Raw genomic sequence first — 22,916 nt, 5'->3', positions numbered from 1 at the left:
AGGAAATTTCCTACTTCTCCAAATCCTTGGCAATCTAAAATCTCATCAAATGTGTTTTTCTTTGCTAATCTTAGAGATGAAACTCTAAAACTTTATTTTGCACATCTCATATTATTAGTGAAGTTGAATATATCTCATTTCTTCTAATATATTTGTCCATTTTGGGGGGATAGGGTTGTTCTTTTTCTCAGAACTTTAAAGGGAACCTTATGGCTTATATAAATTATACCAATTTTTTCTGATACATATTAAAATGAACTCATTTTGCCATTTGTATTTTTACTTTGCTTATGTTTTTCTATGAAGAACCTTTTTTTCATAGACAGATGAATTTATCAGTATTTTCTTTCATCTAGTTCAGTCTGACCTATTTCACTTAACATAATATCCTTTAGTTCCATCCAGGTTGTCTCAAATGGCACAATCCCATCCTTTTTTTATGGCTGTGTAATAATCCATTGCATGCGTATACCACATCTTCCTTATCTGTTCATCTATCGAAGGACACTTAGATTCATTTCATATCTTGTCTGCTAATAAATAATGCTAGAAGAAACATTGGGGAGGCACTTTTTGAATTAGTGTTTTTGTTTTCTTTGAGTTAAATACCCTGTAGTGGGATTACTGGATCATACAGAGTTTCTATTCTTAATTTTTTGAGGAACCTCCATACTGTTTCTATAGTGGCTATACCAATTTACATTCCCACGAAGAGTGAATGAGGATTCATTTTTCTCCACATACTCGTCAGCACTTGTTATTTCTTGTCTTTTTGATTTTCGCCATTCTGGTGTGAGGTGGTATCTCACTATAGTTTTGATTTGATTCCACTCATAAGTGGAATCTAAAAAAACCACAAATGAATAAACAAACAAAAAGTAGTACCAGACAAATAAATATAGAGAACAAACTGACGGTTACCAGAGGGGAGGGAGGTGTGGGGAATGGGCAAAATGGGTGAAGGGAGTGGGAAAGGCTTCCAGTTATGGAATGAATAAGTCACAGGAATAAAAAGCACAGCATAGGGAATACAGCCAATGATATTGCAAAGGCAATGTATAGGGACTAATGCTGGCTAAACCTGTGAGCATAGCATAATGTATAAACTTGTCAAATCACTATGGTGTACGCCTGAAACTAATGTAACATTCTGTGTCAACAACACTCAAAAATTTTTTAAATATATTTTCTTTAATCTATGTTCATTATGTCATACTTAGAAAGGTCCTACCGGGGCAACTGGGTGGCTCAGTCAATTAAGCGTCTGACCCTGGCTCAGGTCATGATCTCACCATTTGTGAGTTCAAGCCCCACACTGGGCTCTGTGCTGACAGCTCAGAGCCTGGAGCCTGCTTCAGACTCTGTGTCTTCCTCTCTCTTGGCCTCTCCCCCACTCACTGTCTGTCGGACTGTCTCTCAAACATAAACATTAAAAAATGTTTTTAAAAAAGGAAGGTCCTACCTATTCTCATATCATTATTTTTTAACTCCCCCCTATGATTTAATTTTATGTAATTTTTCATGTTTATATCTTTGAACCACGTGAAATTTACTTGGACCATCTTGAAATTTACATGTAAAGGAGACCCCAACTTTTCTTTTTCAGATGGCTGCCTATAGTTCAAACACAATTTGCTGAATATCCCATATTCCTTCACAAAAGAATATGCCCAAATTATCATCTGCTGAATTTCTGCATTATTTTGCAAATTTTTCTTTCTTTTTTTAAGTAATTTTTTAATATTTATTTATATTTGAGAGATAGAGACAGTGTGAATGGGGTAGGGGTAGACAGAGAGGGAGACAGAATCCAAAGCAAGCTCCAGGCTCTCAGCCATCAGTGCTGAGCCTGATGTGGGGCTCGAACTCACAAACCCCGAGATCATGACCTGAGCCAGAGTCAGACGCTTAACCAACTGAGCCACCCAGGCGCCCCTCTTTCTTTTTTTAATCTTAAAGGGAAAGAGAGAGCTTGAGTAGAGAGGGAGAGACAGAGAGAGAGAGAGAGAGAGAGAGAGAGAGAGAGAGAGAGAGAATCTCAAGCAGGTTCCATGCTCAGTATGGATGGAGTGCCAGGTAGGGCTTGATCCCACGACCCTAGGATCATAACATGAACTGAAATCAAGAGTAAGATGCTCAACCAACAGAACCACCCAGGGGCCTCATGCACTGATTTCTAAACTTCGAAGTCTGTTTTGTGATTGTTTCAATATTCAGATGTTAGTACCACAATGCTAACTGTTGGGATGTTTTAACATGTAGCTAAAGCTAGTTCCCTTTCATTTGTCTTTTTTTCAGAACTGCTTGTATATTTTTGCTTGTGGCTTTTCCATAAAACCTTCAGAATTAATTTTTCTACCTCCTGAAAAATTATGTTTGACTTGTTTTTGGATCACATTAAATGTCCATATTAACTTAAATAATATTGACATTTTATTTTTTGTCCATTTTTATAAACTTTTGTGTTTTACATAGTATTTAAAAATTTTGCTCATGTAACTCTTACATACTTCATAATTTTATTCTGTAGTATCATATTGGTTTTGATGCTACTGGAAATTTGGTCTTTTTTTCCCACTGTATCTTTTAATTTGTTTCTCATTTCTTCAAATTAATCAATATGAAGTTTATAGTTTTTGGGTAAGGCCTTCATATATTTACATAATTACTTTTTAGTTGTAAACTTTTGTTAAATGAAACTAACATGACACATATACCTCAAAAATGAATCACAGCTAACAAAAGAAGCCTCATTCTATAATTTCCTAACAGGAATTCTGAGCTTATTTTGTTTGTGATTTCAGATTTTTAAATCCTTCAAAAGCAGTTTTTCTTGGATTTATAAAAGGGAGAGTTCACTTTTGATAATCCCCAGTTATCAAGTCTGGTTTCATGTTTAACTCCTAGCAGCTAAGCTAAGCATATCCATCTACTTCTTTACCCTTAGTGTTCTTTGATGGGGTTTTTCAATATATCCATGTGTCTGAAGCTGTTGATTAAGAGTATTTATGCCGTTTAACTTCCTAATTTGCTCAGGATCATCTCACTGAGGGTGGGGAGATGTTGAGTCAAGACTGAAAACTATTACAGAAATGTATTCCAGTTATAATGATGCCCTTTGGGAAAGAATGCAGATTTGGTTCTAATTCTCAGTTCTGCTTGAGGCACCATGGCCAAAATCATCTAAAAAAATGAGAATTGCTAACAATATGCATAAAACAGGCTATCAAGCTGCATATTGGAATAAGGCTTCTCTTGGGCTTTATAGAGTAACTCAAACAGATCTGGAAACAAATACAGCAAGTTTTAAGGCTTTCAGAATTCTAAATTTCATATCAGGCATAATATTATACTTTTAAACCCAGTAGATCTATTTTAGATATATCTGATAATTGCACTAAAATCCTAACGACTATCATACTAAGGTCCCACCCAATCCAAGCATTAAGAGAAAATGCTATAGTCACTGACAACAGCAGCCTATCAATCTGTGGGTGTCATTTGTTCACTTCAAAGACTAACAGTAGAGGGGCACCTGGGTGGCTCAGTCGGTTAAGCATCTAACTTCAGCTCAGGTCATGACCTCACAGTTCATGGGTTCCAGCCCTGCATTGGGCTCTGTGCTGACAGCTCAGAGTGTGGAGCCTGCTTCAGAATCTGTGTCTCCCTCTCTCTCTGCCTGCCTCCCGCTGCCCCCACCACCCCCCCGCCACTGGTGTTCTCTCTTCTAAAAATAAATAAATATTAAAAAAAAAAAAAGACTAACACTACAGAAAGTGCTGGAGTCATGTGGATATAAGGACCTCTGCAGGATCCAGAAAGATTTGAGGTTTTAATGAATCATATGCTTTTTATGATTCTCCCTGGGATCATGCATTTCTATTAGTTTTGGCCCTCCCTCTCCGCAGGAACCAGGACACTGTCCACGGAGCACTGCCCAGGCTCTGTGCAGACTCACCTTCAGCTTGTGCATCAGCATTTCTTCCTGCTCTCTCTGAAGGCTTTCTCTTTCCCTCTCCAACTTCTCTCTCAGCTGGGCTATGTATTCCCTGAAGCTTCTCTCTTGAGCCTCCATCTTTTGCATCTGTTCCTTGTGTTTCTCAGTTAGCAGCTCCTGCTGCTTCTCAGCTGCTTCCTTCTTAGCCTGCTCAGCTGTTCCACACGTTGGAAAGAGAGAAGAAAAGCAATGGTCAGCTCTGATGATTTTATTATGCTGTATTTCATCTGTGTTGCTGCAACTGCAAATTCAGCTTTTCCTTACATTTACCTTTTAACAATCTTGTTTACCATTTCTTTTATTTGATCAAAATGAAGTATGTCTTTTGTATGTCCGACCTTAGTAATCATTAGCCACTGTTGATCTTTAAATTTTTATTTAAAGAAACTAATGTGACACATGCTTCCAAAATAAGTCACAGCCTCACAAAAAACCCTTATTTTACAAATCCTTAAAAGGAATTCTGAATGTATGTCATTGTGAGCTGAGAATCTTCATCCTCACACCAGGTAACTCAGTAGGAGCCGGTACTTCTTCACCAAACACTCCATCAGTCACATCAACAATCCACGGACCCAACAAATGTTTACCTTCTTTATTTGCCTCAATCTCTTTTTTCAATAGCTGTATCTCTGTACACAACCTCTCAGATTTCTTTTCAAATCCCTCGTTACGAAGTTCTTCTTGGACCTACAAAAAAGAAGGGGTTCACCTTTGAAAATCCTCTATTATCAAGAATAAGGGTTTTGAGTCTAACAGTTTCAGCACTGAAGAACCATGTCTACTGCACTATCACCAAGAGCGTTCTTTGATGAGTCGATCCTGCAGAGTGGGAGTACCCATGGTGTACACCTTCCCAGATTCCCTCAGCACCATCCCCCCAAGAGTGCGGTGGGGTCAGGCTAGGTCAGACATGTGAACTACCCTCATGTGAGTTCCAGCAGTGAGGATGTCCTTCAGAGGGATGTAGGATTAATTCTAAGTATTTCTCAGTTCCACCAAGGTAGCATGAACACACACGTCTAACACAAATGGGAACTGCTGATGTGCTCTAGAACACTCGCTATCAAGTATCAGATTGAGTCAAAGAACTACTTTTCGTCTGTGCTCTGCTGGACGACTCACAAAGATCTGGAAACAAATGCAGCAAATTTTAGAGTTTTCAGAATCCTGTATTTCACGTTTTTCTGATACTTTTAAGATAAGCTGGAGTTCTTTTAGGTCTGTTTGATGGCTGAACCAAGAATCCTAAGGACTAGTGGACTAAGGCCGTATTTAACTGAGGACCAATGAAACCATCCTAACAATCATCACAAACAGCAACCCAGCACCCTTAGGGATGTTAATTGCATACTACAAATTCTCACACTACCTAAGCCTTTGGAGTTTGTGGATTTAAGAGCCCCAGCAGGATCCAGAAAGATTTGAGGTTTTAACAAGTAGTATGTCTTATGTGATTCTCCCTGGGATCATGCATTTCTATTAGTTTTGGCCCTCCCTCTCCGCAGGAACCAGGACACTGTCCACGGAGCACTGCCCAGGCTCTGTGCAGACTCACCTTCAGCTTGTGCATCAGCATTTCTTCCTGCTCTCTCTGAAGGCTTTCTCTTTCCCTCTCCAACTTCTCTCTCAGCTGGGCTATGTATTCCCTGAAGCTTCTCTCTTGAGCCTCCATCTTTTGCATCTGTTCCTTGTGTTTCTCAGTTAGCAGCTCCAGTTCCTTCTCAGCTGCCTCCTTCTTAGCCCGCTCAGCTGTTTCACACATGTTTGAGAGGCAGAAGAAAGCAACGGTCAGGTCTGATTCTATTGCTTACCACAGACACGAAACTGACTTTGAAAAGAAAGCTGAGAAGCCTCCGAATTACTTGGGTGACTAAAAGCACATTTCAGAATATGTTGGAGATGGCCCTCCTTCTCTGCCTGATATAAAAAGACAACTCTGATTGTTAATATGTATATTTAGCAGTGCTGTTCCACAGAAGGAGAGGAAGCTCTTTGTTTCATGCAGGTTTTGCCCTCATCTTTGTCTGGAGGTAGTGCAGGAACCCACCCACTGTGCTATGAGTTCAGTCCTGCACCTGTACCTGCGAGCGCTTTCTCCTGACAGGTGAGGGCTTCATCTCCCTGCAGGATGGATTTCTCTATTGCCAGCTGGTACTGTAAGAAGTCCTGGAGAACTTCATTTGCCTAAGGAAACAAGGAGCAGAGACATCTCATGCAGTACACATATTGTCTTTTTGGGGAAATTAGTGTTCTACAAAGTCACAAATCTGGCCTTGCCAATTTTGCATTTGCTTAACCTTCCTTCCATGGCTCCAATATAAATTCTGAGTGATTCTGTGAGACGTGAAACCTTCCATCACAGCCCCCTTTGTAGCCCTCCATCCTCTCCAGTAAAGCCTTCTACTATCCACCCCAGGTGCCACCCAGTAGACTTCAATGTGTATAAACAGGGACTCCTGTTTTCTCAAACATTTGTTCAATCTCTTTTCTGCCAGGATGCTCATCTACCCTTTCTTAACTAGGATAATACTTCATTCTGTAACTCTTAGTGTTCTTCCAGAGTGCTTTGCTAAGCTGCATTTCCAGGTTTGAGGATGGCCAATTACCCTGAGCTGCTCTCCCAGCTCCCACTTGCTGGTAGTATAACTCTGGGCAACTTGTTTACTTCTTTGTGTATCACATTTCTCAACTGCTTAACTATAGTATCTAAGTTATAATAATATTCTGAGCATTAAATTGACAATCCAATCAAAATACCTAACTATAGGGTGCTTACTATATGCATGGCATAGTAAGGGGGTGCTGGACATGCCTGCTAGCTTTTTTTTTGAGAGAGAGACAGAAAGAGTGAGAGAGAGAGAGAGAGAGAGAGAGAATGCAAGCAGGGGAGAGGCAGAGGGACAGGGAGAGAGAGAGAATCGTATGCAGGCTCCACACCCAGCATGGAGCCCAATGCAGGGCTCAATTTTATGACCATGAGATCATGACCTGAGCTGAAATCAAGAATTGGACATTCAACTTACTGAGACACCCAGGGGCCCCATCTGCCAATATTATAATTATTATTATCATCAATAATCATTACCATTATTTTACTATCTGTTCATAAAAGTATAATAATTATATATTTGCCCAATTATTTGTTTTCATTTTGGGTAATATCATCATCATGAGAACAAAAGTTGTGTGTTTACTCTTTGCATCCTCTATATTTAGCCAAAAAATGACCACATTATTTGATAAGGAAAAATTGTTCTCTTTAATCCAGAATTCCCATAATACTGAAAATATATTTCCAGTCTCTTCAACAATATATAACTACTGTGGATAAAAACTAAAAGTGTGGAGATATCACCCCAGCTCTGTTTTCTCCACGAAAATGGTATTATGATCTTAGATTTTCAGTAAAAGCAACAAACACTCCTTGACTCTAGGGTTCTGACGACTATCCCTCCCTCTTGATTCCTCACCTTAACCCCTTTCCTGGGCACTAGGTGATAGTGCCATTCAACTTTGTTCTTTGCTTCTATGTAGAGACTGTGTCCTCCAGGAACACAGAAAGTTCCTCTTGAAATGTTTTTCATCAAGGGATATGAAAGCTGCTTAAGCTTTGCCTGGGAATATTTGACGGATGCATCTTCATTCTGCAGCAAGAAATCTTTCTTCTTTTTCTCTATGGTGTCCTGCCAGAGAAATGGCGGAGAAATCCAACATAAAGAAGCTGTTAGAAAGGAAAGTCCAATGTCATCCTCTTAGAAAAAGCATCCTGATGACCTATGAGTAGACTGGAACATGGAATGGACCAGGAGTCAAGAAACTTTTTGTCCTAATTCTGATCAATTCTGTGTTGTTTGTGGAAAGCCCCTTAACTTCCTTGGATTCAGGCTTATCATCTATAAAATGATGGGGCTGGAAGACATAAACTCCAATTTTCCTTCTACTGTAGTATGATTAGCAATGACCCAACCATATAAACAATAGAAAGTTGAATTGTGGCCGGAAGTAGCATTTCCTTAGAGGATTTGGGTTGCTAAAACAGATTTTGTGTACAAAGAAAAGCAACCACCCAGTGATGACTGAAGAATACTCTGAACAGAGTTTGGAATCCTTAATGAATTCTTCCACTAAGGATTCTAGTGTGTGAAGATATAAAAACAGAACTTTTTCCCTTAAATTTGTAAATTGCAATCCAAGGGATTGCATATGCCAACTTTAATGAACTGGAGGCTCTTCAGAGGCCTGCCGATGAGAACTCTGTCAGGCTGACACCTTGTTTTTAGCCTTCTGATATCATGAGCAGAGCACACATCCCTTCCACGCCAGACTTCTGGTCTACAGATTGGTGAGTTTATTCATATTTGTTGTTTTAAACTGGTGAATTCATGGCAATTTTTAATGCAGCAATTTCTCTGATACAGAGAAAATTAATGAATTGCCCTATGTTATAGTAAAAGAGTGAACTGTGGGTCCACAGAGCCCTGTCTCACAACAATCCAGGCTCCTTCTACCATGGTAAAAAGATGAGCTATTTAATAAAAAATATAGGCTCTCAGCATCACTTCAGAAGGGAAGAAATCAGGAGTGATAAATTACCATGGGATTTTTACTATAAGACACATTACCACAAGCTTTTGTTGGAACTCCCGCTTGTCATCCTTGAAGGAATGCTCCATGAAGACTGCAATGGCTTCCCTCTCACAGTCCGCATGCACATCCAGCAGCTCCTGGAGCGTGTCTGTGGGGAACCTCACTCGCTGGGCCATCTGCTCGCTGTAGTGGTCAGCTGCCTTCTGCACGGCCACTGAGTTCTCACGCTGGGCCAGTGTTGTCACCACGTTCTCCAAGCAAGGAACTTCTCCCGTCCTGATGGCATGCACATAGGCTTTCAACAGAGTCCCCAGCCCTAAATACACCAGGAAGTTTGAGGATAAATACGTAGGTCTCAAAGACTGGCTTCCAGTTTTTATGGAACATCATCCTAGGATCACAAAAAACCCTACCTTATTTAAAAGGAAATTTAATTCTCTTCTTTGGGAACCTATTCCTTTCTAACAACATTACTGTTTTCCTGTTCTTTCTTTTATTGTTCTCCATTTCTTCATATTATAATTTAAATTACCGATTACAACCAATATGTTCATGGGTCACTGGAAAAATAATTTCCCATTCAATGAGAATAAAAGGGAATAGATTATATGGGTGAAACAGTATACACAAATAAGACCAGCTACATAATTTGTGTTTCCCAGTACAAAATAAAAATGTGGGTTCCTAGTTGAAAATGATCAAGAATTCAAGATAGGGATAGAGGGGCTCCTGGGTGGCTCAGCTGGTTAAGCAGTCAACTCTTGATTTCCACTCAGGTCATGATCTTATGGTTTGTCAGTTGAAGTCCCACATCAGACTCTGTGCTGACAGCTTAGAATTCTCTCTCTCAAAATAAATAAATAAACTTAAACAAAACAAAAAAGAGAGAGAGTGTGAGCCCATCTCCACACAGGACTGCATAAGTCACATACCCATGAAACATGCCCTTGTAGATAAGATCAGACATAATTTTCCTTCTCAGTGGGCTTAGAGGAACTTATAACTTCCTATTTATGATCTGACTCATGTAAATTTATAAACTATCTACTATATATTTAAAGAAAAGAAGTTATCCCATAGGATTTCTCAATCTACAGATATTCTCTCTTTAACTCCATCTTGCTTTTTATAATTAGAGGATTAGGGTCTTAAGATATATGAAGTCTCAGCAAACCCTCATGTAGGGAGACTAATTAAGAAACATGTATGGATATCTTTTCATGGCATAAATATCTGCTTCTCCATACTTACACACAGATGTCAACAAAGTTACTGACAAACGCAGAGTATACTCAAAGCCCCACCACGCACACTGATACAGAGACATGCTTTGGAACAAAGGTGACTCACGGTTCCCAGTAACAATGATTCCCTCTCCTAGAGTCTTGGTCTTTGTATGAGTGAAAATATAGGTACGGAATTTGTTTGATTGCTCCCGGAAACTACTGTCCAGCTGGTCTTCTGGCACATTCTCAATATGGACCAAGAGATTTTTGTCATTCGAAGGCCGGTCAAAGATGAAGCACTTCCGTTTTGGGAAGAATTGCCTGATGCACTCTCTGGACATGTTGGAATTCTGGATTTTGGGATTTGTGCCTACAAATGTAGAAAACAGTTGATCACCGAAAGGCAGCCTTCAGGTAATGGGGTGAGGACTTCATTTCCAGGAATCTTTGCATGATTGCAGCACCTATGCCTGTAAATCTCCTTTATTCTAATCATGTGTTTTGCAAATCAATCTTGGGCTGACTTACCAAAGTTAAGGAAAATTCCTTGAATAGAATTAAGAGTCAAGAGAAAGGAGAGGCATTCAGCCCAAAAGAAGAATCTTAGGAAAGTTTCCTTAGCATTTTTATGGAGTCCCATGGATCAAATATTTAATAAATGTTTAATGATTGATTAAGAAGAGTCAGAGGCCCAGAAATATAGAGAAAAAACTGGTGGTTGCAGAAAGGATGGGGTTGGGGGAATGAGCAAAATGGTTGAAGAGGAGTGGGAGGTACAGGCTTCATGTTATGGAATGAAGAAGTCATGGGGATGAAAGGCATAGACAATGGCACTGTAATAGTGTTGTATGGTGATACATGGTAGCGACACTTGTGGTGAGCATAGCATAATATATAGAGTTGTCCCATCACTATGTTCTACACCTGTAACTAGTGTAACAATATGTGTCAACTGTACCTGAATTTAAAAAAAAAAAGGAAAAAAAGGGTCAGAGGTACTTTTCTGATCCTATTATTCCCATGGCAAAAATGAAATAATAGGCCTTGTGACACTTAGGTGGCTCAGTCAGTTGAGCATCCGACTTCAACTCAGGTCATGGTCTCACAATTCATGAGTTCAAACCCCATATATATCAGTCTCTCTGCTGTCAGTATGGAGCCCACTTCAGATTTTCTGTCCCCCCACCCTTCTCTCCCCCTTCCCTGCTTGCTCACTCTCAAAAATAAATAAATATTAAAAAAAATAGTAAGAAATATGGGCCTTGAAATGATGTCAGAGCAAAAGGGTAACATTTTGTTGGGGAAATGTCAGGAAGAAAACAGATGTCGATGTCAGTAAAAAAAACTTTTATAAGCATAAGCCAAAATCATATCATACCACAAATATGTTTAGAGATTCCTGTAACTGAAATCTCTAAAGTATACATCAATCTAAATGTAATTTGAGACCTCATCATTTCCCTATAATAGACTAATTCAGACTTCATAGAACAATTACAGAGCAACTCTGTGGCACATATCAGCTGTTTAATAAAAGAATTAATGAATGAAAACATAAAAATGGATATTCCCTATAGATGCCTTCTATTATCCTCTCTGCTAAATGTAATGCATGTAACAAATTCATTAATATTAAAATAGCATATTGTATAAGGCTACAAAATGAAAAGGATGATGTTATAAGAAAGGTAACATGAAGGACTGACAGTTTTACTGGAAAGGTATGTCAACATTGTTTTCTGGACCTATTAGTGTAAAAAATATCCTTTCTGTAAAGACTATAACTCTCTAGGCACTAGTAAAATATATTTTACTATTAAAATATACTTACTATTTTACTATTTCAATTACTATGTTACTGTTAGTATTGAAATTTATTTCAAAAATAAGGTAATTAATTTCATTGTGATATTGTCTAGCAACTTCCAATCTGATGAGCTTTTTTTCTCTTTTAAATAAAGAACAGGAAGAACACTTAACAACCCATAGAAGTATGTGGGTCTCAAAAATTATAGCACTGATTGCAATCTGGAGATTTTTTCATGACATTAATTAGCATTAAGTTATCTGATCCAATACAGAGCCCTAAATTTCTTTAGTGACCTTAAGCTCCAATTGCTGGAGATTTTAAAGTAATAATAACTCACAAAACCCAATCACCATTAGCAATGCCTTCAATCCAAATTCAAATAAACCTGTATATCAAATGCTGAATGACAGGGCTCAGCTGATTCCACCAATTTAAAAAACCTTCCACCATTTAAGCCATACTCTGAGACCTGGAAGCAGCTTCAAGGCGTCCTCCAGGTACTCATCTTCAGTTATGGAGTATCCATTTATCTTCATTTCCAGTGCGAAATCTCGTAAAGCCCAAATAAAGTCTGGAAAGAAACTCACAAACTTGGCAGAGTCCTCTACCCCATTGTACTCTGAGGAGGACTTTGCCCTGACTAGCTGTGTTAGTTCGGTCATATAGCTGTGGGAGCTTAGCTAAGGAAAAAATACTTTACACCACAATTTCCAGATCTCAGACAGAAATACATTTTAACTAATTTATGTTCTGGGCCTCCCCTCACCCCCTTCTTTAACCATGACAACTAAGTCACAGGAAAGATGACTGTCTGAGTTGCCATTCCTGTAAATTTAATAAAACTTGGTGGTTTGTCCCTGGAAGGATACTGCAGCTGCTCCAGGGCCTGGTGGTTGATGGTGCCCACGCTGTTGTAGATCAAGGTGCTGCTCAGAAGCACAGTCAGGGCAAAGATCCAGGAGTCATTCTTCCAGTCTTCCTGAAAAGCACATTAGACAAGAGACTTAGAAGGCTGCTCTTTATCCATTCATTCATTTATTCACTCATTCAGGTTTTCATTATTTTGTCATTTTATATTGCTGAATAGTAAGGCAGAATACAAGTTTTGAAGACAATAATAAATTCAACCTCATTTTTAATATTAATATAGTCCCTTCTCAGAGCCACAGTATCTTAGCTATTAAAAGAAGTGAATGGCACTGTCAATATGTGAAGAATGTTTAATGCAGTGCCTAGAAGACAGTATGTATACAATAATGTCAGCAATTATTCCTCTAACAAATTTTTCTTCGTATTTTCTATATTTGCAACACAAATGTTGTTCAACAACTACTCTTTAGGCACCTACGAATGCCACACACTGCATTTGGTTGTAAGGATGCAAAGGTCCACATGAGAGTCCCTGCACTCAAGAAGACTTTATGAAGGGACAGATGTCAACATATAAATGTAACCAAGATTACAATCTCTTGTGTGGAAACAAATATTGTGCAACTTCAGAGCAAGAAGTGACTGTATGTGCCAGGGATATGATGGCTACATGGTGAAAACTGGTGCATGTCAAAGAGTTGATAGAATGTGGAGAATGTTCCAAGTGCACTTGAGAAGAATGTGTATTCTGCTGCTTTAGGATGGAATGTTCTGAATAGATTTAGTCATCCAGTCCAATCTAGTGTGTCATTCAGAGCCATTGTTTGCTTGTTGATTTTCTTTAGATGATCTGTCCATTGCTGTCTATTACTATATTATTATCAATGAGTTTCTTTATGATTGTAATTAATTATTTATATATAATAAGTGCTTTCAATTTGGGGGCATAAATATTTGTAATCGTTAAATGTTCTTGATGGATAGACCCCTTAATTATGATATAATGCCCTTCATCTCTTGTTACAATCTTTGTTTTACAATCTAGATTGTCTGATATAAGGATGGCTACTCCAAATATCTTTTGACATCTAGTAGTATGATAGATGGCTCTCCATCCCCTCACTTTCAATCTACAGGTGTCTTTAGGCCTAAAAATGAGTCTCTTATAGGCAGTATATAGATGAATCTTGTTTGTTTGTTTGTTTGTAAATCCATTCTGATACCCTGTTATCTTTTTAAAAAATTTTTTTAACATTTGTTTATTATTGACAGACAGTGAGAGACAGAGGATGAATAGGGGAGGGGCAGAGAGAGAGGGAGACACAGAATGTGAAGCATGCCAGGTGCTGAGCTGTCAGCACAGAGCCTGATGTGGAACTCGAACTCACAAACTGCGAGCTCATGACCTGAGCCGAAGTTGGATGCTTAACCGACTGAGCCACCCAGGTGCCCCTTCTCCCTGTTATCTTTTAATTGGAGGATTTAGTCCATTTTCATTCAGAGTGATTATTGAAAGATATGAATTTAGTGCCATTGTGTTATACTTATAGAGATGGTGTTTCTGGTGATGTTCTTTAGTCTTTTGTAGTCTTTGTTGCTTTGGTCTTCTTTTCTTTTTTTCCTCCACTCAGAGAGTCCCCCTAAAAATTTCTTGTAGGGTTGGTTTAGTGGTCACAAACTCCTTTAGTTTTCGTGTATCTGGAAACTCTTTCTCTCTCTTTCTATTCTGAATGACAGGCTTGCTGGATAAAGAATTCTTGGCTGCATATTTCATTTTGGTTTTATACTTAAATTATTATTGAGAACTTTAAAGCTAAGCACAAAATCTCTGAATACTTTCTCCCCACAATTATGGAAACCAGATATTTACCATTGCTACTTGAATATAGACTCAGAATAATGTAAAATAAGAAAGATAAACAATTTGTTTATCACACTTAATATTTAAAAACAAAATACTAAGATTATCTCAGGTAAAATAACTTCAGTGAGTCAAGTTCATTCTTTTATAGAAGTTAGAGAAGAGGTAATCTCCAAAACCAGAGACTTTAACTAAAACCCTTCATCAATGCTTCTGGTGTAGCTGAAGGTTTGTCTGAAGAGGATTTAAATAAATTATTTTACTGAAACCCTATTTAACAGCTCCTACTTCTAACTCCATCATTCCCACATACCTGAACTGGTAGTTCCCACTGGCCTCAGGGGTTACAGTTTAGACATTATTTCTTCTAGGAATCTTTCTCCAAGCCATAGGACTGGATTAGCTGCCTACATCTATGCATGGCACCCTGTACTGGTCACATTGTGTACATGCTCTTTCCCTAGCCAGGCTCTAGCCATTTGCCTTATTTACTGTAGTGTCTGTAGTACTTAGCACAGAGCCCTGAAATTCAACTATTTGGTTAAGTAGTTATTAAACTGTATGTTTATCCAACTGTTAAAAGTAAGAAGATGTTGCTCTAATATACCCAAATATTTGAGCTGACCAAGGAACTAAGGGGACATTTTCCATGGGTAAAATAACTTAGTCTCATATTCATAAGTGGGTTTATAGCTTGCAGGATATAGGTAACACAATTTGAATTGAGGTAGCAAATGAAGTACAGTCAAGAGCAGATTCCCTCATGACTTTTCCTTACCTTTTCCAAATTACCTAGACCCTCAGTGTCCAGAAAGACCAGGGTATGGTTCAGCTTAGAGGGGTGGGGTACACACCACATCCAAATGCCCTTGGTTTTAGACTTCACTGTGGAACCCAAGGGGAAGCCTGAAAGAGAAGAGAGGAAAGCAACATGGATGTACAGGGATCTTTAGAGTTTAGTGGACTGAAGTTCAACACCTAGTGAGGCTGAACAAGAAAGAAGGTAAGATATTTGGAAAACAATGGCTTCATGATCTACATAGAAAGAAATGACTAATGACTAATGGGACCAGAGGAAGATTCTCCTAAAAATTGGTAAGAACTAAATAAGACAACTCAATTACAATTTTTAAAAAGACTTGAGTAGGCATTTAACAAAACAGGAAATAAAAATGGCATATAATACGTGAAATGTGCTCAACCTTATTTATAGTGAGGTACATGATACACAACCAGTCATCACAGCAGTAAAAGTTAAACATTTCTTCTTAGGGCTTGGGAATTCTTAACTGCTGCTAATAAATATGTAGCTTAAAGAGAAAGTTGAAAAAGCCATTGATACTATCTGGAAATCCTGAAGAAACACATACTCTTTGACACAGATATTCCACTTCAGGATATATTATGTAAGAGAAATCTGTGTATATGTGCATCAGGGTAAAATTATAAGAATATCTAAGACAACTCTGTTCATAAAAGAGAAAAGATACTATAGTGCAGTGAAATAAGGAAATTATAGCTACATGCTAAAAAATGGATAAATCTTCTAAACTTCTTGTTGAACAAAAGAAGTAAGACATCAAAGAGTACATAAAACTTAATTCTACTGATAGCAACTTTAAAATCAAGCCAAGATAAAGTGTGCTTCAGAAATGCAAACAGACTGGGGCGCCTGGGTGGCTCAGTCAGTTAAGCGTCTGACTTTGGCTCAGGTTATGATCTTACGGTTTGTGAGTTTGAGCCCTTTGCCGGGCTCTGTGCTGACAGCTCAGAGCCTGGAGCCTGCCTCAGGTTCTGTGTCTTACTTTCTCTCTGCCCCTTTCCCGCTCATGCTTTGTCTGTCTCTCAAAAATAAATAAAAACATTACAAAAAATTTTTAAATGCAAATATAGACTATAAAACTATTTTTTAAAAGTAAAGAAAAAAGTATCATGAAAATCAAAATATTGTTTAGAACTAGTGAGAATATGAGAGTGTATGACTTGGGCCTTTGGGTATCAACAATGATTTATTTTTTTACTCAAGCCATGATTACACAGGTGTTCACTTTATTTATTTTATTGCACATTGTGTTTTAGGCACCCTTATGCATGTGTTATAGTTCACATATTTGAAAAGACTAAAAAAAGAGAGAGAGAAGGAGTTATAACTTATGAAAATTTGCTACAACATGGAGCAGAAAAATAAAATGGTAGCTCTATGGAGATACAGGGTGAAAAGATATTTCCCTTTTTCCCTTCCTTTCTTTTCCTCTACTTTCAAAAACAAGATATATTAAACTACATTTGAAGCTTCTTGGAATGACATTATAGTTTTGGCAAAAGTGATGCAGGGGAAAGAAATAAAGTAGTAGCAGAAGCTGAACTGAGCAGAAGAGAGGATGGAATCCAGAGGACTAGTGAGGTTGGTCTTTGATAGGGTGTGAAAAATGGTTCTTCGTTATTGGAGAAGAGAGGTTTTATGGAAAGATGGAGTAGAGGTTGTTAATTAGATGGTAAATATTATAAATTTTCTTCATTGGGCAGAGTCAGTCTTTTCCCTAAGATGATATCAGAAGAGGCAAACTTGCACTATTACTGGTTCCAAGCAAATGGCCCTGATCCCGACAACACTCACCGTGGTTCTGTCCTGCCAGGCGGTTCATCAGGTAGGATTTTCCTGTCCGGTACAGCCCTACAATGCCCACCACCACCACAGGCTGTGAAATATTGTTAAGAATCCATAATGCTTTTGGATTCAGGTTCAGCTGCTCTTCCTGGTTTTCCACTAGACAAATGGGTGCCGTCATGATGGGTTCAGTTGCCATGGTAACCTGCAATGCAGAAGAGCCTCTCAGTAGAATGGAAGATCCCAAAGTCATCTTTAATGGTTATTCAAGGACCATCCATATTTACTTCAAACTTTTTGTACATTTCAAAGGGAAAAGTACATAGCCTGGAATTGGCAAATCACAGACCTCTTTGTCCAGCATACCCATAATCCCTAGTGAAATCAATGATGGCACAAACATATTACTTGTCTCCAATGACTCAGTTCTCTAAAAATAATATTATTGCTCGTGAATCCCTCTGCATGAAAAGCCTTGGTAAAAATCCCTGAAATTTGAAGAATTTTATCTTTTCTTACGAGATGAAGTAATGGCACTACAGATACTTGAGCCAGAAGATTGGTAGAGGCTTTACGGTCAGTCAGTGGCAAAAGTAGGAGGTGAATAGTGATCTTGCTGTACTATCTATTCCAAGAACTTACCTGTCAGAATTAACTTCCTCAAATATACATTTAAAAAACATGTAAGTTTCCTAGTGGAAAGGAAGATTCTGAACAGAGAGCATGATCTGAACAGCTGCTGTTTTTCTTGCATCATCATCAAGTCACCAATCTATTTCCAGACCAACTCATCTATTTACAGGGTGTGTGTCTCATTGGAAACTTCAGTTCATGTCACCTTTTGTAAAAGGCATAAGTCTGACATCCAGTCTAATTTATTACATAATTCATTACCTAAACATCTAATCCATTATATATTTGATAAACCTGATGCCATGCTCAATGCTGGGGATATAAAAATGGATGAGATAGAGTCTCAACCTTCAAAGTGTCTTAGAATCTATATCAGCTAGGCTTTGGTTCATCTGTGAGCAAAAGAAAAGCCCTAGAAAGCCATTGTTTAAAAAACTGAACGTGTACTACTCTTTCTCACAAGTGTACAAAGATTAAGATTATACCTTACAAAGTTATCAGGGGCACCGGTTCCTTGTATTTCTTGCTTAGCCATTTTTCCATCTTTTTTTCAGAGGTGGTAAAGGGGCAGAGAGAGAGGAAGTGAAAGAATCTCAAGCATGCTCCATGCCCAGCATGGAACCCGACTCGGGGCTCGATCTCACAACTGGGAGATCACGACCTGAGCCGAAATCAAGAGCCAGATGCTCAACCGACTGAGCCACCCAGGCACCCCTGCTTAGCCACCTTTTAACAATGCCACCTCATGGTATAAGCTGACCCACCATCACATGTGCCTTCTATCCAGCAAAAGAAGAAAACAGGAAGGAGGTGAGGTTACCTTCCTTCAAGGAATATCTCCTGGATAATTGAGTATGCACATATCACTTTAGCTCAGATTCCAGTTACTGTAATTATTTCTCAAGACCTTATGGTATATTGGAAAAGAGAGGCAATAATCATTCATTGCAGCATAAGTAGAGAAATGCCATGATAGACATCTGGACAGGATGGTGTCCAAGTAAAAGGGGAGCCTGGGTGGACAGCTGAGTGATATGAGAGAACCCTGAAGAATGGAGCTCTTCCTTAAAGCTGAATAGAAATACTGCTTTATAGTGACTAGAGAAAGATATGGTTCCAGTATTTATTTAACTGGAAGAAAAGGACATTTCTAGGCTTTATAATGTTTTATTTTTGTTGACATGCTTACAGAGAAACGCACTAGTAGTGTGGATGTTTGAGGTTCTGTCCAGATCTGACAGAGTCCAACATGTGGGTAAGTTTGAATATTTTCCTCTCAATGAGTGGAGTGTTTCATGAGATAAAGGGACAGAGATCAGTCATAGAGCTTTGACTCTCCCTTTATGTTCGCTGTGACAGTGTTGAACAACAGTGTTCCATACTGTTTCCAGCTCTCTGTCCAAGGTGGCGTTTCTTTGACAGTCATTCAGGCAGTCCTGGACCCACGAAGAAGACACTCTCACGCTCAGGAGAGAGCTATGCATACCATTCCTATACCATCATCATGAATGTGTGTAATACAAACACAGTCCCGTCTCATCTGGGACACACTATCGCTGACCCATAACAACAACCCTCTTACCTCATTTGAGACACTAAATGAAATATTAAAGAGCAACTAAGCATAACTTCAGGATAAGCAATACTCTTTCATATACTTCTCAAGATTCTATTTTGCCTCTACATTTTGTGAAATTAGACATTGTCCATTTATTTCCTGCATAAACAAAAAATTATTAACTGCACAACAAATACTCATGGACTTTTAGCTTATAAAACAAAGCTACCTGAAGGCATTGGTAATAGAGAGGGTGAGCTCCAGTACAAGTAATATTAGAACAGCAACAAGAATGACAGTGAAGAGAGGCACCATGATATACTGTGTTTAGAGCCTGACTGCCTGGGTTCAAATACTGGATCCATTCTGTACGAGTTGTTGGACCACAAAAAACAAACAACCCAAAAACAAAAACAAACTAACAAACCCACACCGCAATCTCTTTGTGCCTATTTCTTTTCTACTAGTATTTCCATAAGACTAGAATACTAATGGTGACCACATCACAGGTCACCGGAGGTATTAAATAATTCATGACATTTATGGCAACCTAAAACCATGGCTGGTTTGTTGTAACCGCTATGTAAGTAAAACTATCTGAGAAGACAGAGAAGGTAGAATTCTAAATGCATGTGATGGACCATTCTGGACAGACACAGTGACTCTTCTCCCATTCAGGAGTCACTGTGAGCTTGCATTGCAGCAGACACGGACAGAAAGCAGGACTGAGGTGTCCAAGCTAAGACGACTTTAAATCCAAATTAAATAAGTAGAATGAGATAGTTCTATTAGATGCAGTTAGATGGTCAATGGTTCCCAAAAATTACTGTCTATAAGAATCATCTGAAGTAATGATAAAAATGTCCAAAATCTACATTTTCAACAAATACCGTAAGATATTTTGATGTAGTTTGTGCATGGAACACACATTTATAAACAGAGCAAGATAAACAAACAGGCTTAAACCTTAGAATTACTTTTAACAATCGATTAGCGTGAGACTGAACTACTCCATACATCTCTGCTGTATCTATGGAAGATTAACTATGACTAGTACAAACCTACGCCAAGACACAACCTTCTGGGATAGAAGCTGAAGGGGACATAAGGACCATCCTGGCTATTTACCCCGGCGCCCAGCAGGTGGCAGGCAGGACACAGAGGAAGGGGGAGGGACCTCACCCAGCGCCCCCGCGGGGAGGAGTCGGGGGTCTGGCCCCCAGCGGGAGGAAGGCTACGGAGCCCCATTCCGCACCTCAGCGGCCCGCATGCACGGGTCCATTCCCGCACCGGGCTCCCTGTGACTCTGCGGAAGCAGCACCTCCCGGGACCCGGCGCGCGTGCTGTCGCCACCCCGCCCCCCAGGCTCCCGGGTTGACGCGGACTCGCTGAGCTGAGGGAGCAAAGCGCCCCGTGCCGGCCTCCCGCGGGGGGCGCGGAGCCTGCGCCTGGGCCTGTGTTGTGTTGTGTGTTGTTAGTCTGTTAGGCGAAACGTGCGCGGAAAGCCAAGTATAGGAGCGAACTTACGTGGCGCTGTCGCTGCGGTCAGGGGACAGGTTCTCAGCTGCTCTCGCTCGCTCGCCCCTCTCGCGCTCCGCCAGCATCTGGCTCCTCAGGAAACTAACTGTTCCCTTTGGAAGCAGGACAGCCGCCGGATATTACAGCCATGCAGGCATGGGTGGAGATGGGGAGGGCCGAAACCGAAAGCATTTTCCCCTCCCGGCTCGGAGCGCGGGGGTCTTCGCCAGCTTCGCCGAGGCCAGGGAGCGCAGCGTGAGAGGCGAGGCGCGCAGCGGGTGCGTGCGGTGCCCGCGCCTGCGCCCGCGCCTGGAAGCCAGGAGGCGCCGCCTGCGCACTGCGCTCCCTGTCCTGCTCCGGAGACCCCTCCTCGCGCACCTGTGCGTGCGGTGGCGGCCCGCGGCAGCCTCGCTCCGTGCTGCGCCTCGTCCCGGGACAGCTTTGGTTGTTGTTTTGTTCTTTAATTTTTCTTGCTCTTGTCTTCCTGCCTCCCTGTTAAAGAACTACTCTTGCTAATAATATAAGTATTCTTTTAAAAAAATAATTTTTCATAACAAAAATACGCATATGGTGTGTGTGTGTGTGTGTGTGTGTGTTTCCCCCAGTACTATCATTTCCAGATAATCACTAGTGTTTTGTTCCTATTCATGCAGTTACTTTTTTTTTCTCTGTTTCTCTACCGTGTGGGCAGATTGGGGATGGGGGCTTGTTGCTTTTATAATTGGGGTTTGCTCTAAATAAAATAATAGAAAAATACCAAGTCAACTGTGAATTCCTATTAAAAATAAAGCAAAGAAGTCAGAACCAGCGTCGCATTTTAAAAAGATGGCAAATGCTACAAACATTTTCAGAAATTTCTGGGTGGGACAAAAAGACGTTAATAGTGTCAATTCTATCTTCACCATTCTATTTGTGTGAAATTGGCTCTTTGGCAATAACAGTGGTAAAAACTAAGTACTGCTTTGATGGTTGTACATTCACTTTTTATACAATATCAAAAATCTTGTTAAATTAACAAAAATTAAAATGGTGTTAAATTATCGAAAGATAGCACTAATATGGCAATCAAAAACTGTTAAATATCAGAAAGTAAAATTTCATATTGAAAATTTTAATCCCCCATTTCCTTTCACATGCCATGTAATGCTACCGTATTCTTTTTAACCAATCACATTTTTATGGGAACTTTATCTTTCAATATAAACTTATATATTGTCCTTCCTAATATTGTACAAAAATTTACCCATATTACCGCCTTGGTGACATTGGATGTCCTTTTAAAATTTTCTTTCTTTGATATTATTAAAATCGGATGAGAATACATTTTTTCCTGCAACACTTGAGGCACATTTTACTGGTACATATAATCCAAATGTAGGACCCATTGCTATTGGATATTTAAAGAGCAAATCAAAGTTCTCACTCTTGGTGGATCTTGGGGGCAAATATTATAGCATAAAGTAAGATGTGGTGGGTGTTAAGTAATGTTACAAATGAACTGCTTGGTTGTCTACAAGAGCAACAATTCATTATATTCCAAAGGATTTTAGATGGCCTTAGAATGGAGGTGGCATTACGTTTAGATCTTGAAGAATTACTCAGATTTCATCAAAGACAGACTGGACAAAATGCATTTTCTTTCTTTCTTTCTTTCTTTCTTTCTTTCTTTCTTTCTTTTTTTTTTTGAGAGAGAATCCATGAGCAGTGGCAAGAGGTTAGAAGAAGAGGGAGAAAGAGAGAATATTAATCAGACTCCACACCCAGGGTAGTACTAGTCTTGGAACTCGATCTCATGACTCTGAGACCACAACTTGAGCCAAAATCAAGAGTTGGACACTTAACCGACTGAGCCACCCAGGCAACCCAAAATGCACTTTAAAACGAAGGAATTGAGCAAATATACAATAGTTAATGAGCAATGCTAGGAATGATCCAGGGTTTATTATAGCTAGAGATTGAAAGATCGGTTGGGATCTGGCTCATGATCAGATCAGAAGCAGACTGTTTTTAGTCCTAAAGTTAAACTTGGCCATTTTGAGAGTTGAACCCAAGCTGAGCTAAGAACTTCATTCTTTTTATATCATCCATGTATGGTGTAATTTCCTCAGTAGCATACTGACACATTCCAAAATCCTCCAGCTCTCAATCTCACTCACAATACTAGGTTTCTTACAGCAAAATGTTTTTATTAGTATTTAGCAAGGAATGAAAAACAATTTAGAGTTTCTCTTCCAGTTTTCCTTGC

The 22,916-nt window shown here is 39.4% G+C and overlaps 1 protein-coding gene across 2 annotated transcripts in view; it reads right to left on the bottom strand.

The window, feature by feature from the left end:
* LOC120219771 (guanylate-binding protein 4-like) overlaps window positions 1-20,925 on the bottom strand; it is a 35,799-nt gene extending 14,874 nt beyond the window's left edge. For both annotated transcript variants that reach the window (XM_039216636.1, XM_039216637.1), the window contains exons 1-10: window positions 20,681-20,925; window positions 16,972-17,167; window positions 15,133-15,260; window positions 12,493-12,602; window positions 12,093-12,289; window positions 9,938-10,183; window positions 8,623-8,903; window positions 7,471-7,683; window positions 6,082-6,184; window positions 5,556-5,749 (exon numbers count right to left, since the gene is read on the bottom strand). In XM_039216636.1, the coding sequence (XP_039072567.1) occupies window positions 5,556-5,749; window positions 6,082-6,184; window positions 7,471-7,683; window positions 8,623-8,903; window positions 9,938-10,183; window positions 12,093-12,289; window positions 12,493-12,602; window positions 15,133-15,260; window positions 16,972-17,161 (1,662 nt within the window). In that variant the 5' untranslated portion in view covers window positions 17,162-17,167; window positions 20,681-20,925. The remainder of the gene's footprint in view (window positions 1-5,555; window positions 5,750-6,081; window positions 6,185-7,470; window positions 7,684-8,622; window positions 8,904-9,937; window positions 10,184-12,092; window positions 12,290-12,492; window positions 12,603-15,132; window positions 15,261-16,971; window positions 17,168-20,680) is intronic.
* Between the last annotated feature and the right edge of the window lie 1,991 nt (window positions 20,926-22,916).

This window comes from Hyaena hyaena, unplaced genomic scaffold (genome assembly GCF_003009895.1).
Source record: "Hyaena hyaena isolate Hyena2069 unplaced genomic scaffold, ASM300989v1 scaffold_648, whole genome shotgun sequence".
NCBI lineage: Eukaryota > Metazoa > Chordata > Mammalia > Carnivora > Hyaenidae > Hyaena > Hyaena hyaena.
Note: the sequence above shows the minus strand (reverse complement) of the source record. Positions and strands in the feature narration are given on the sequence as shown.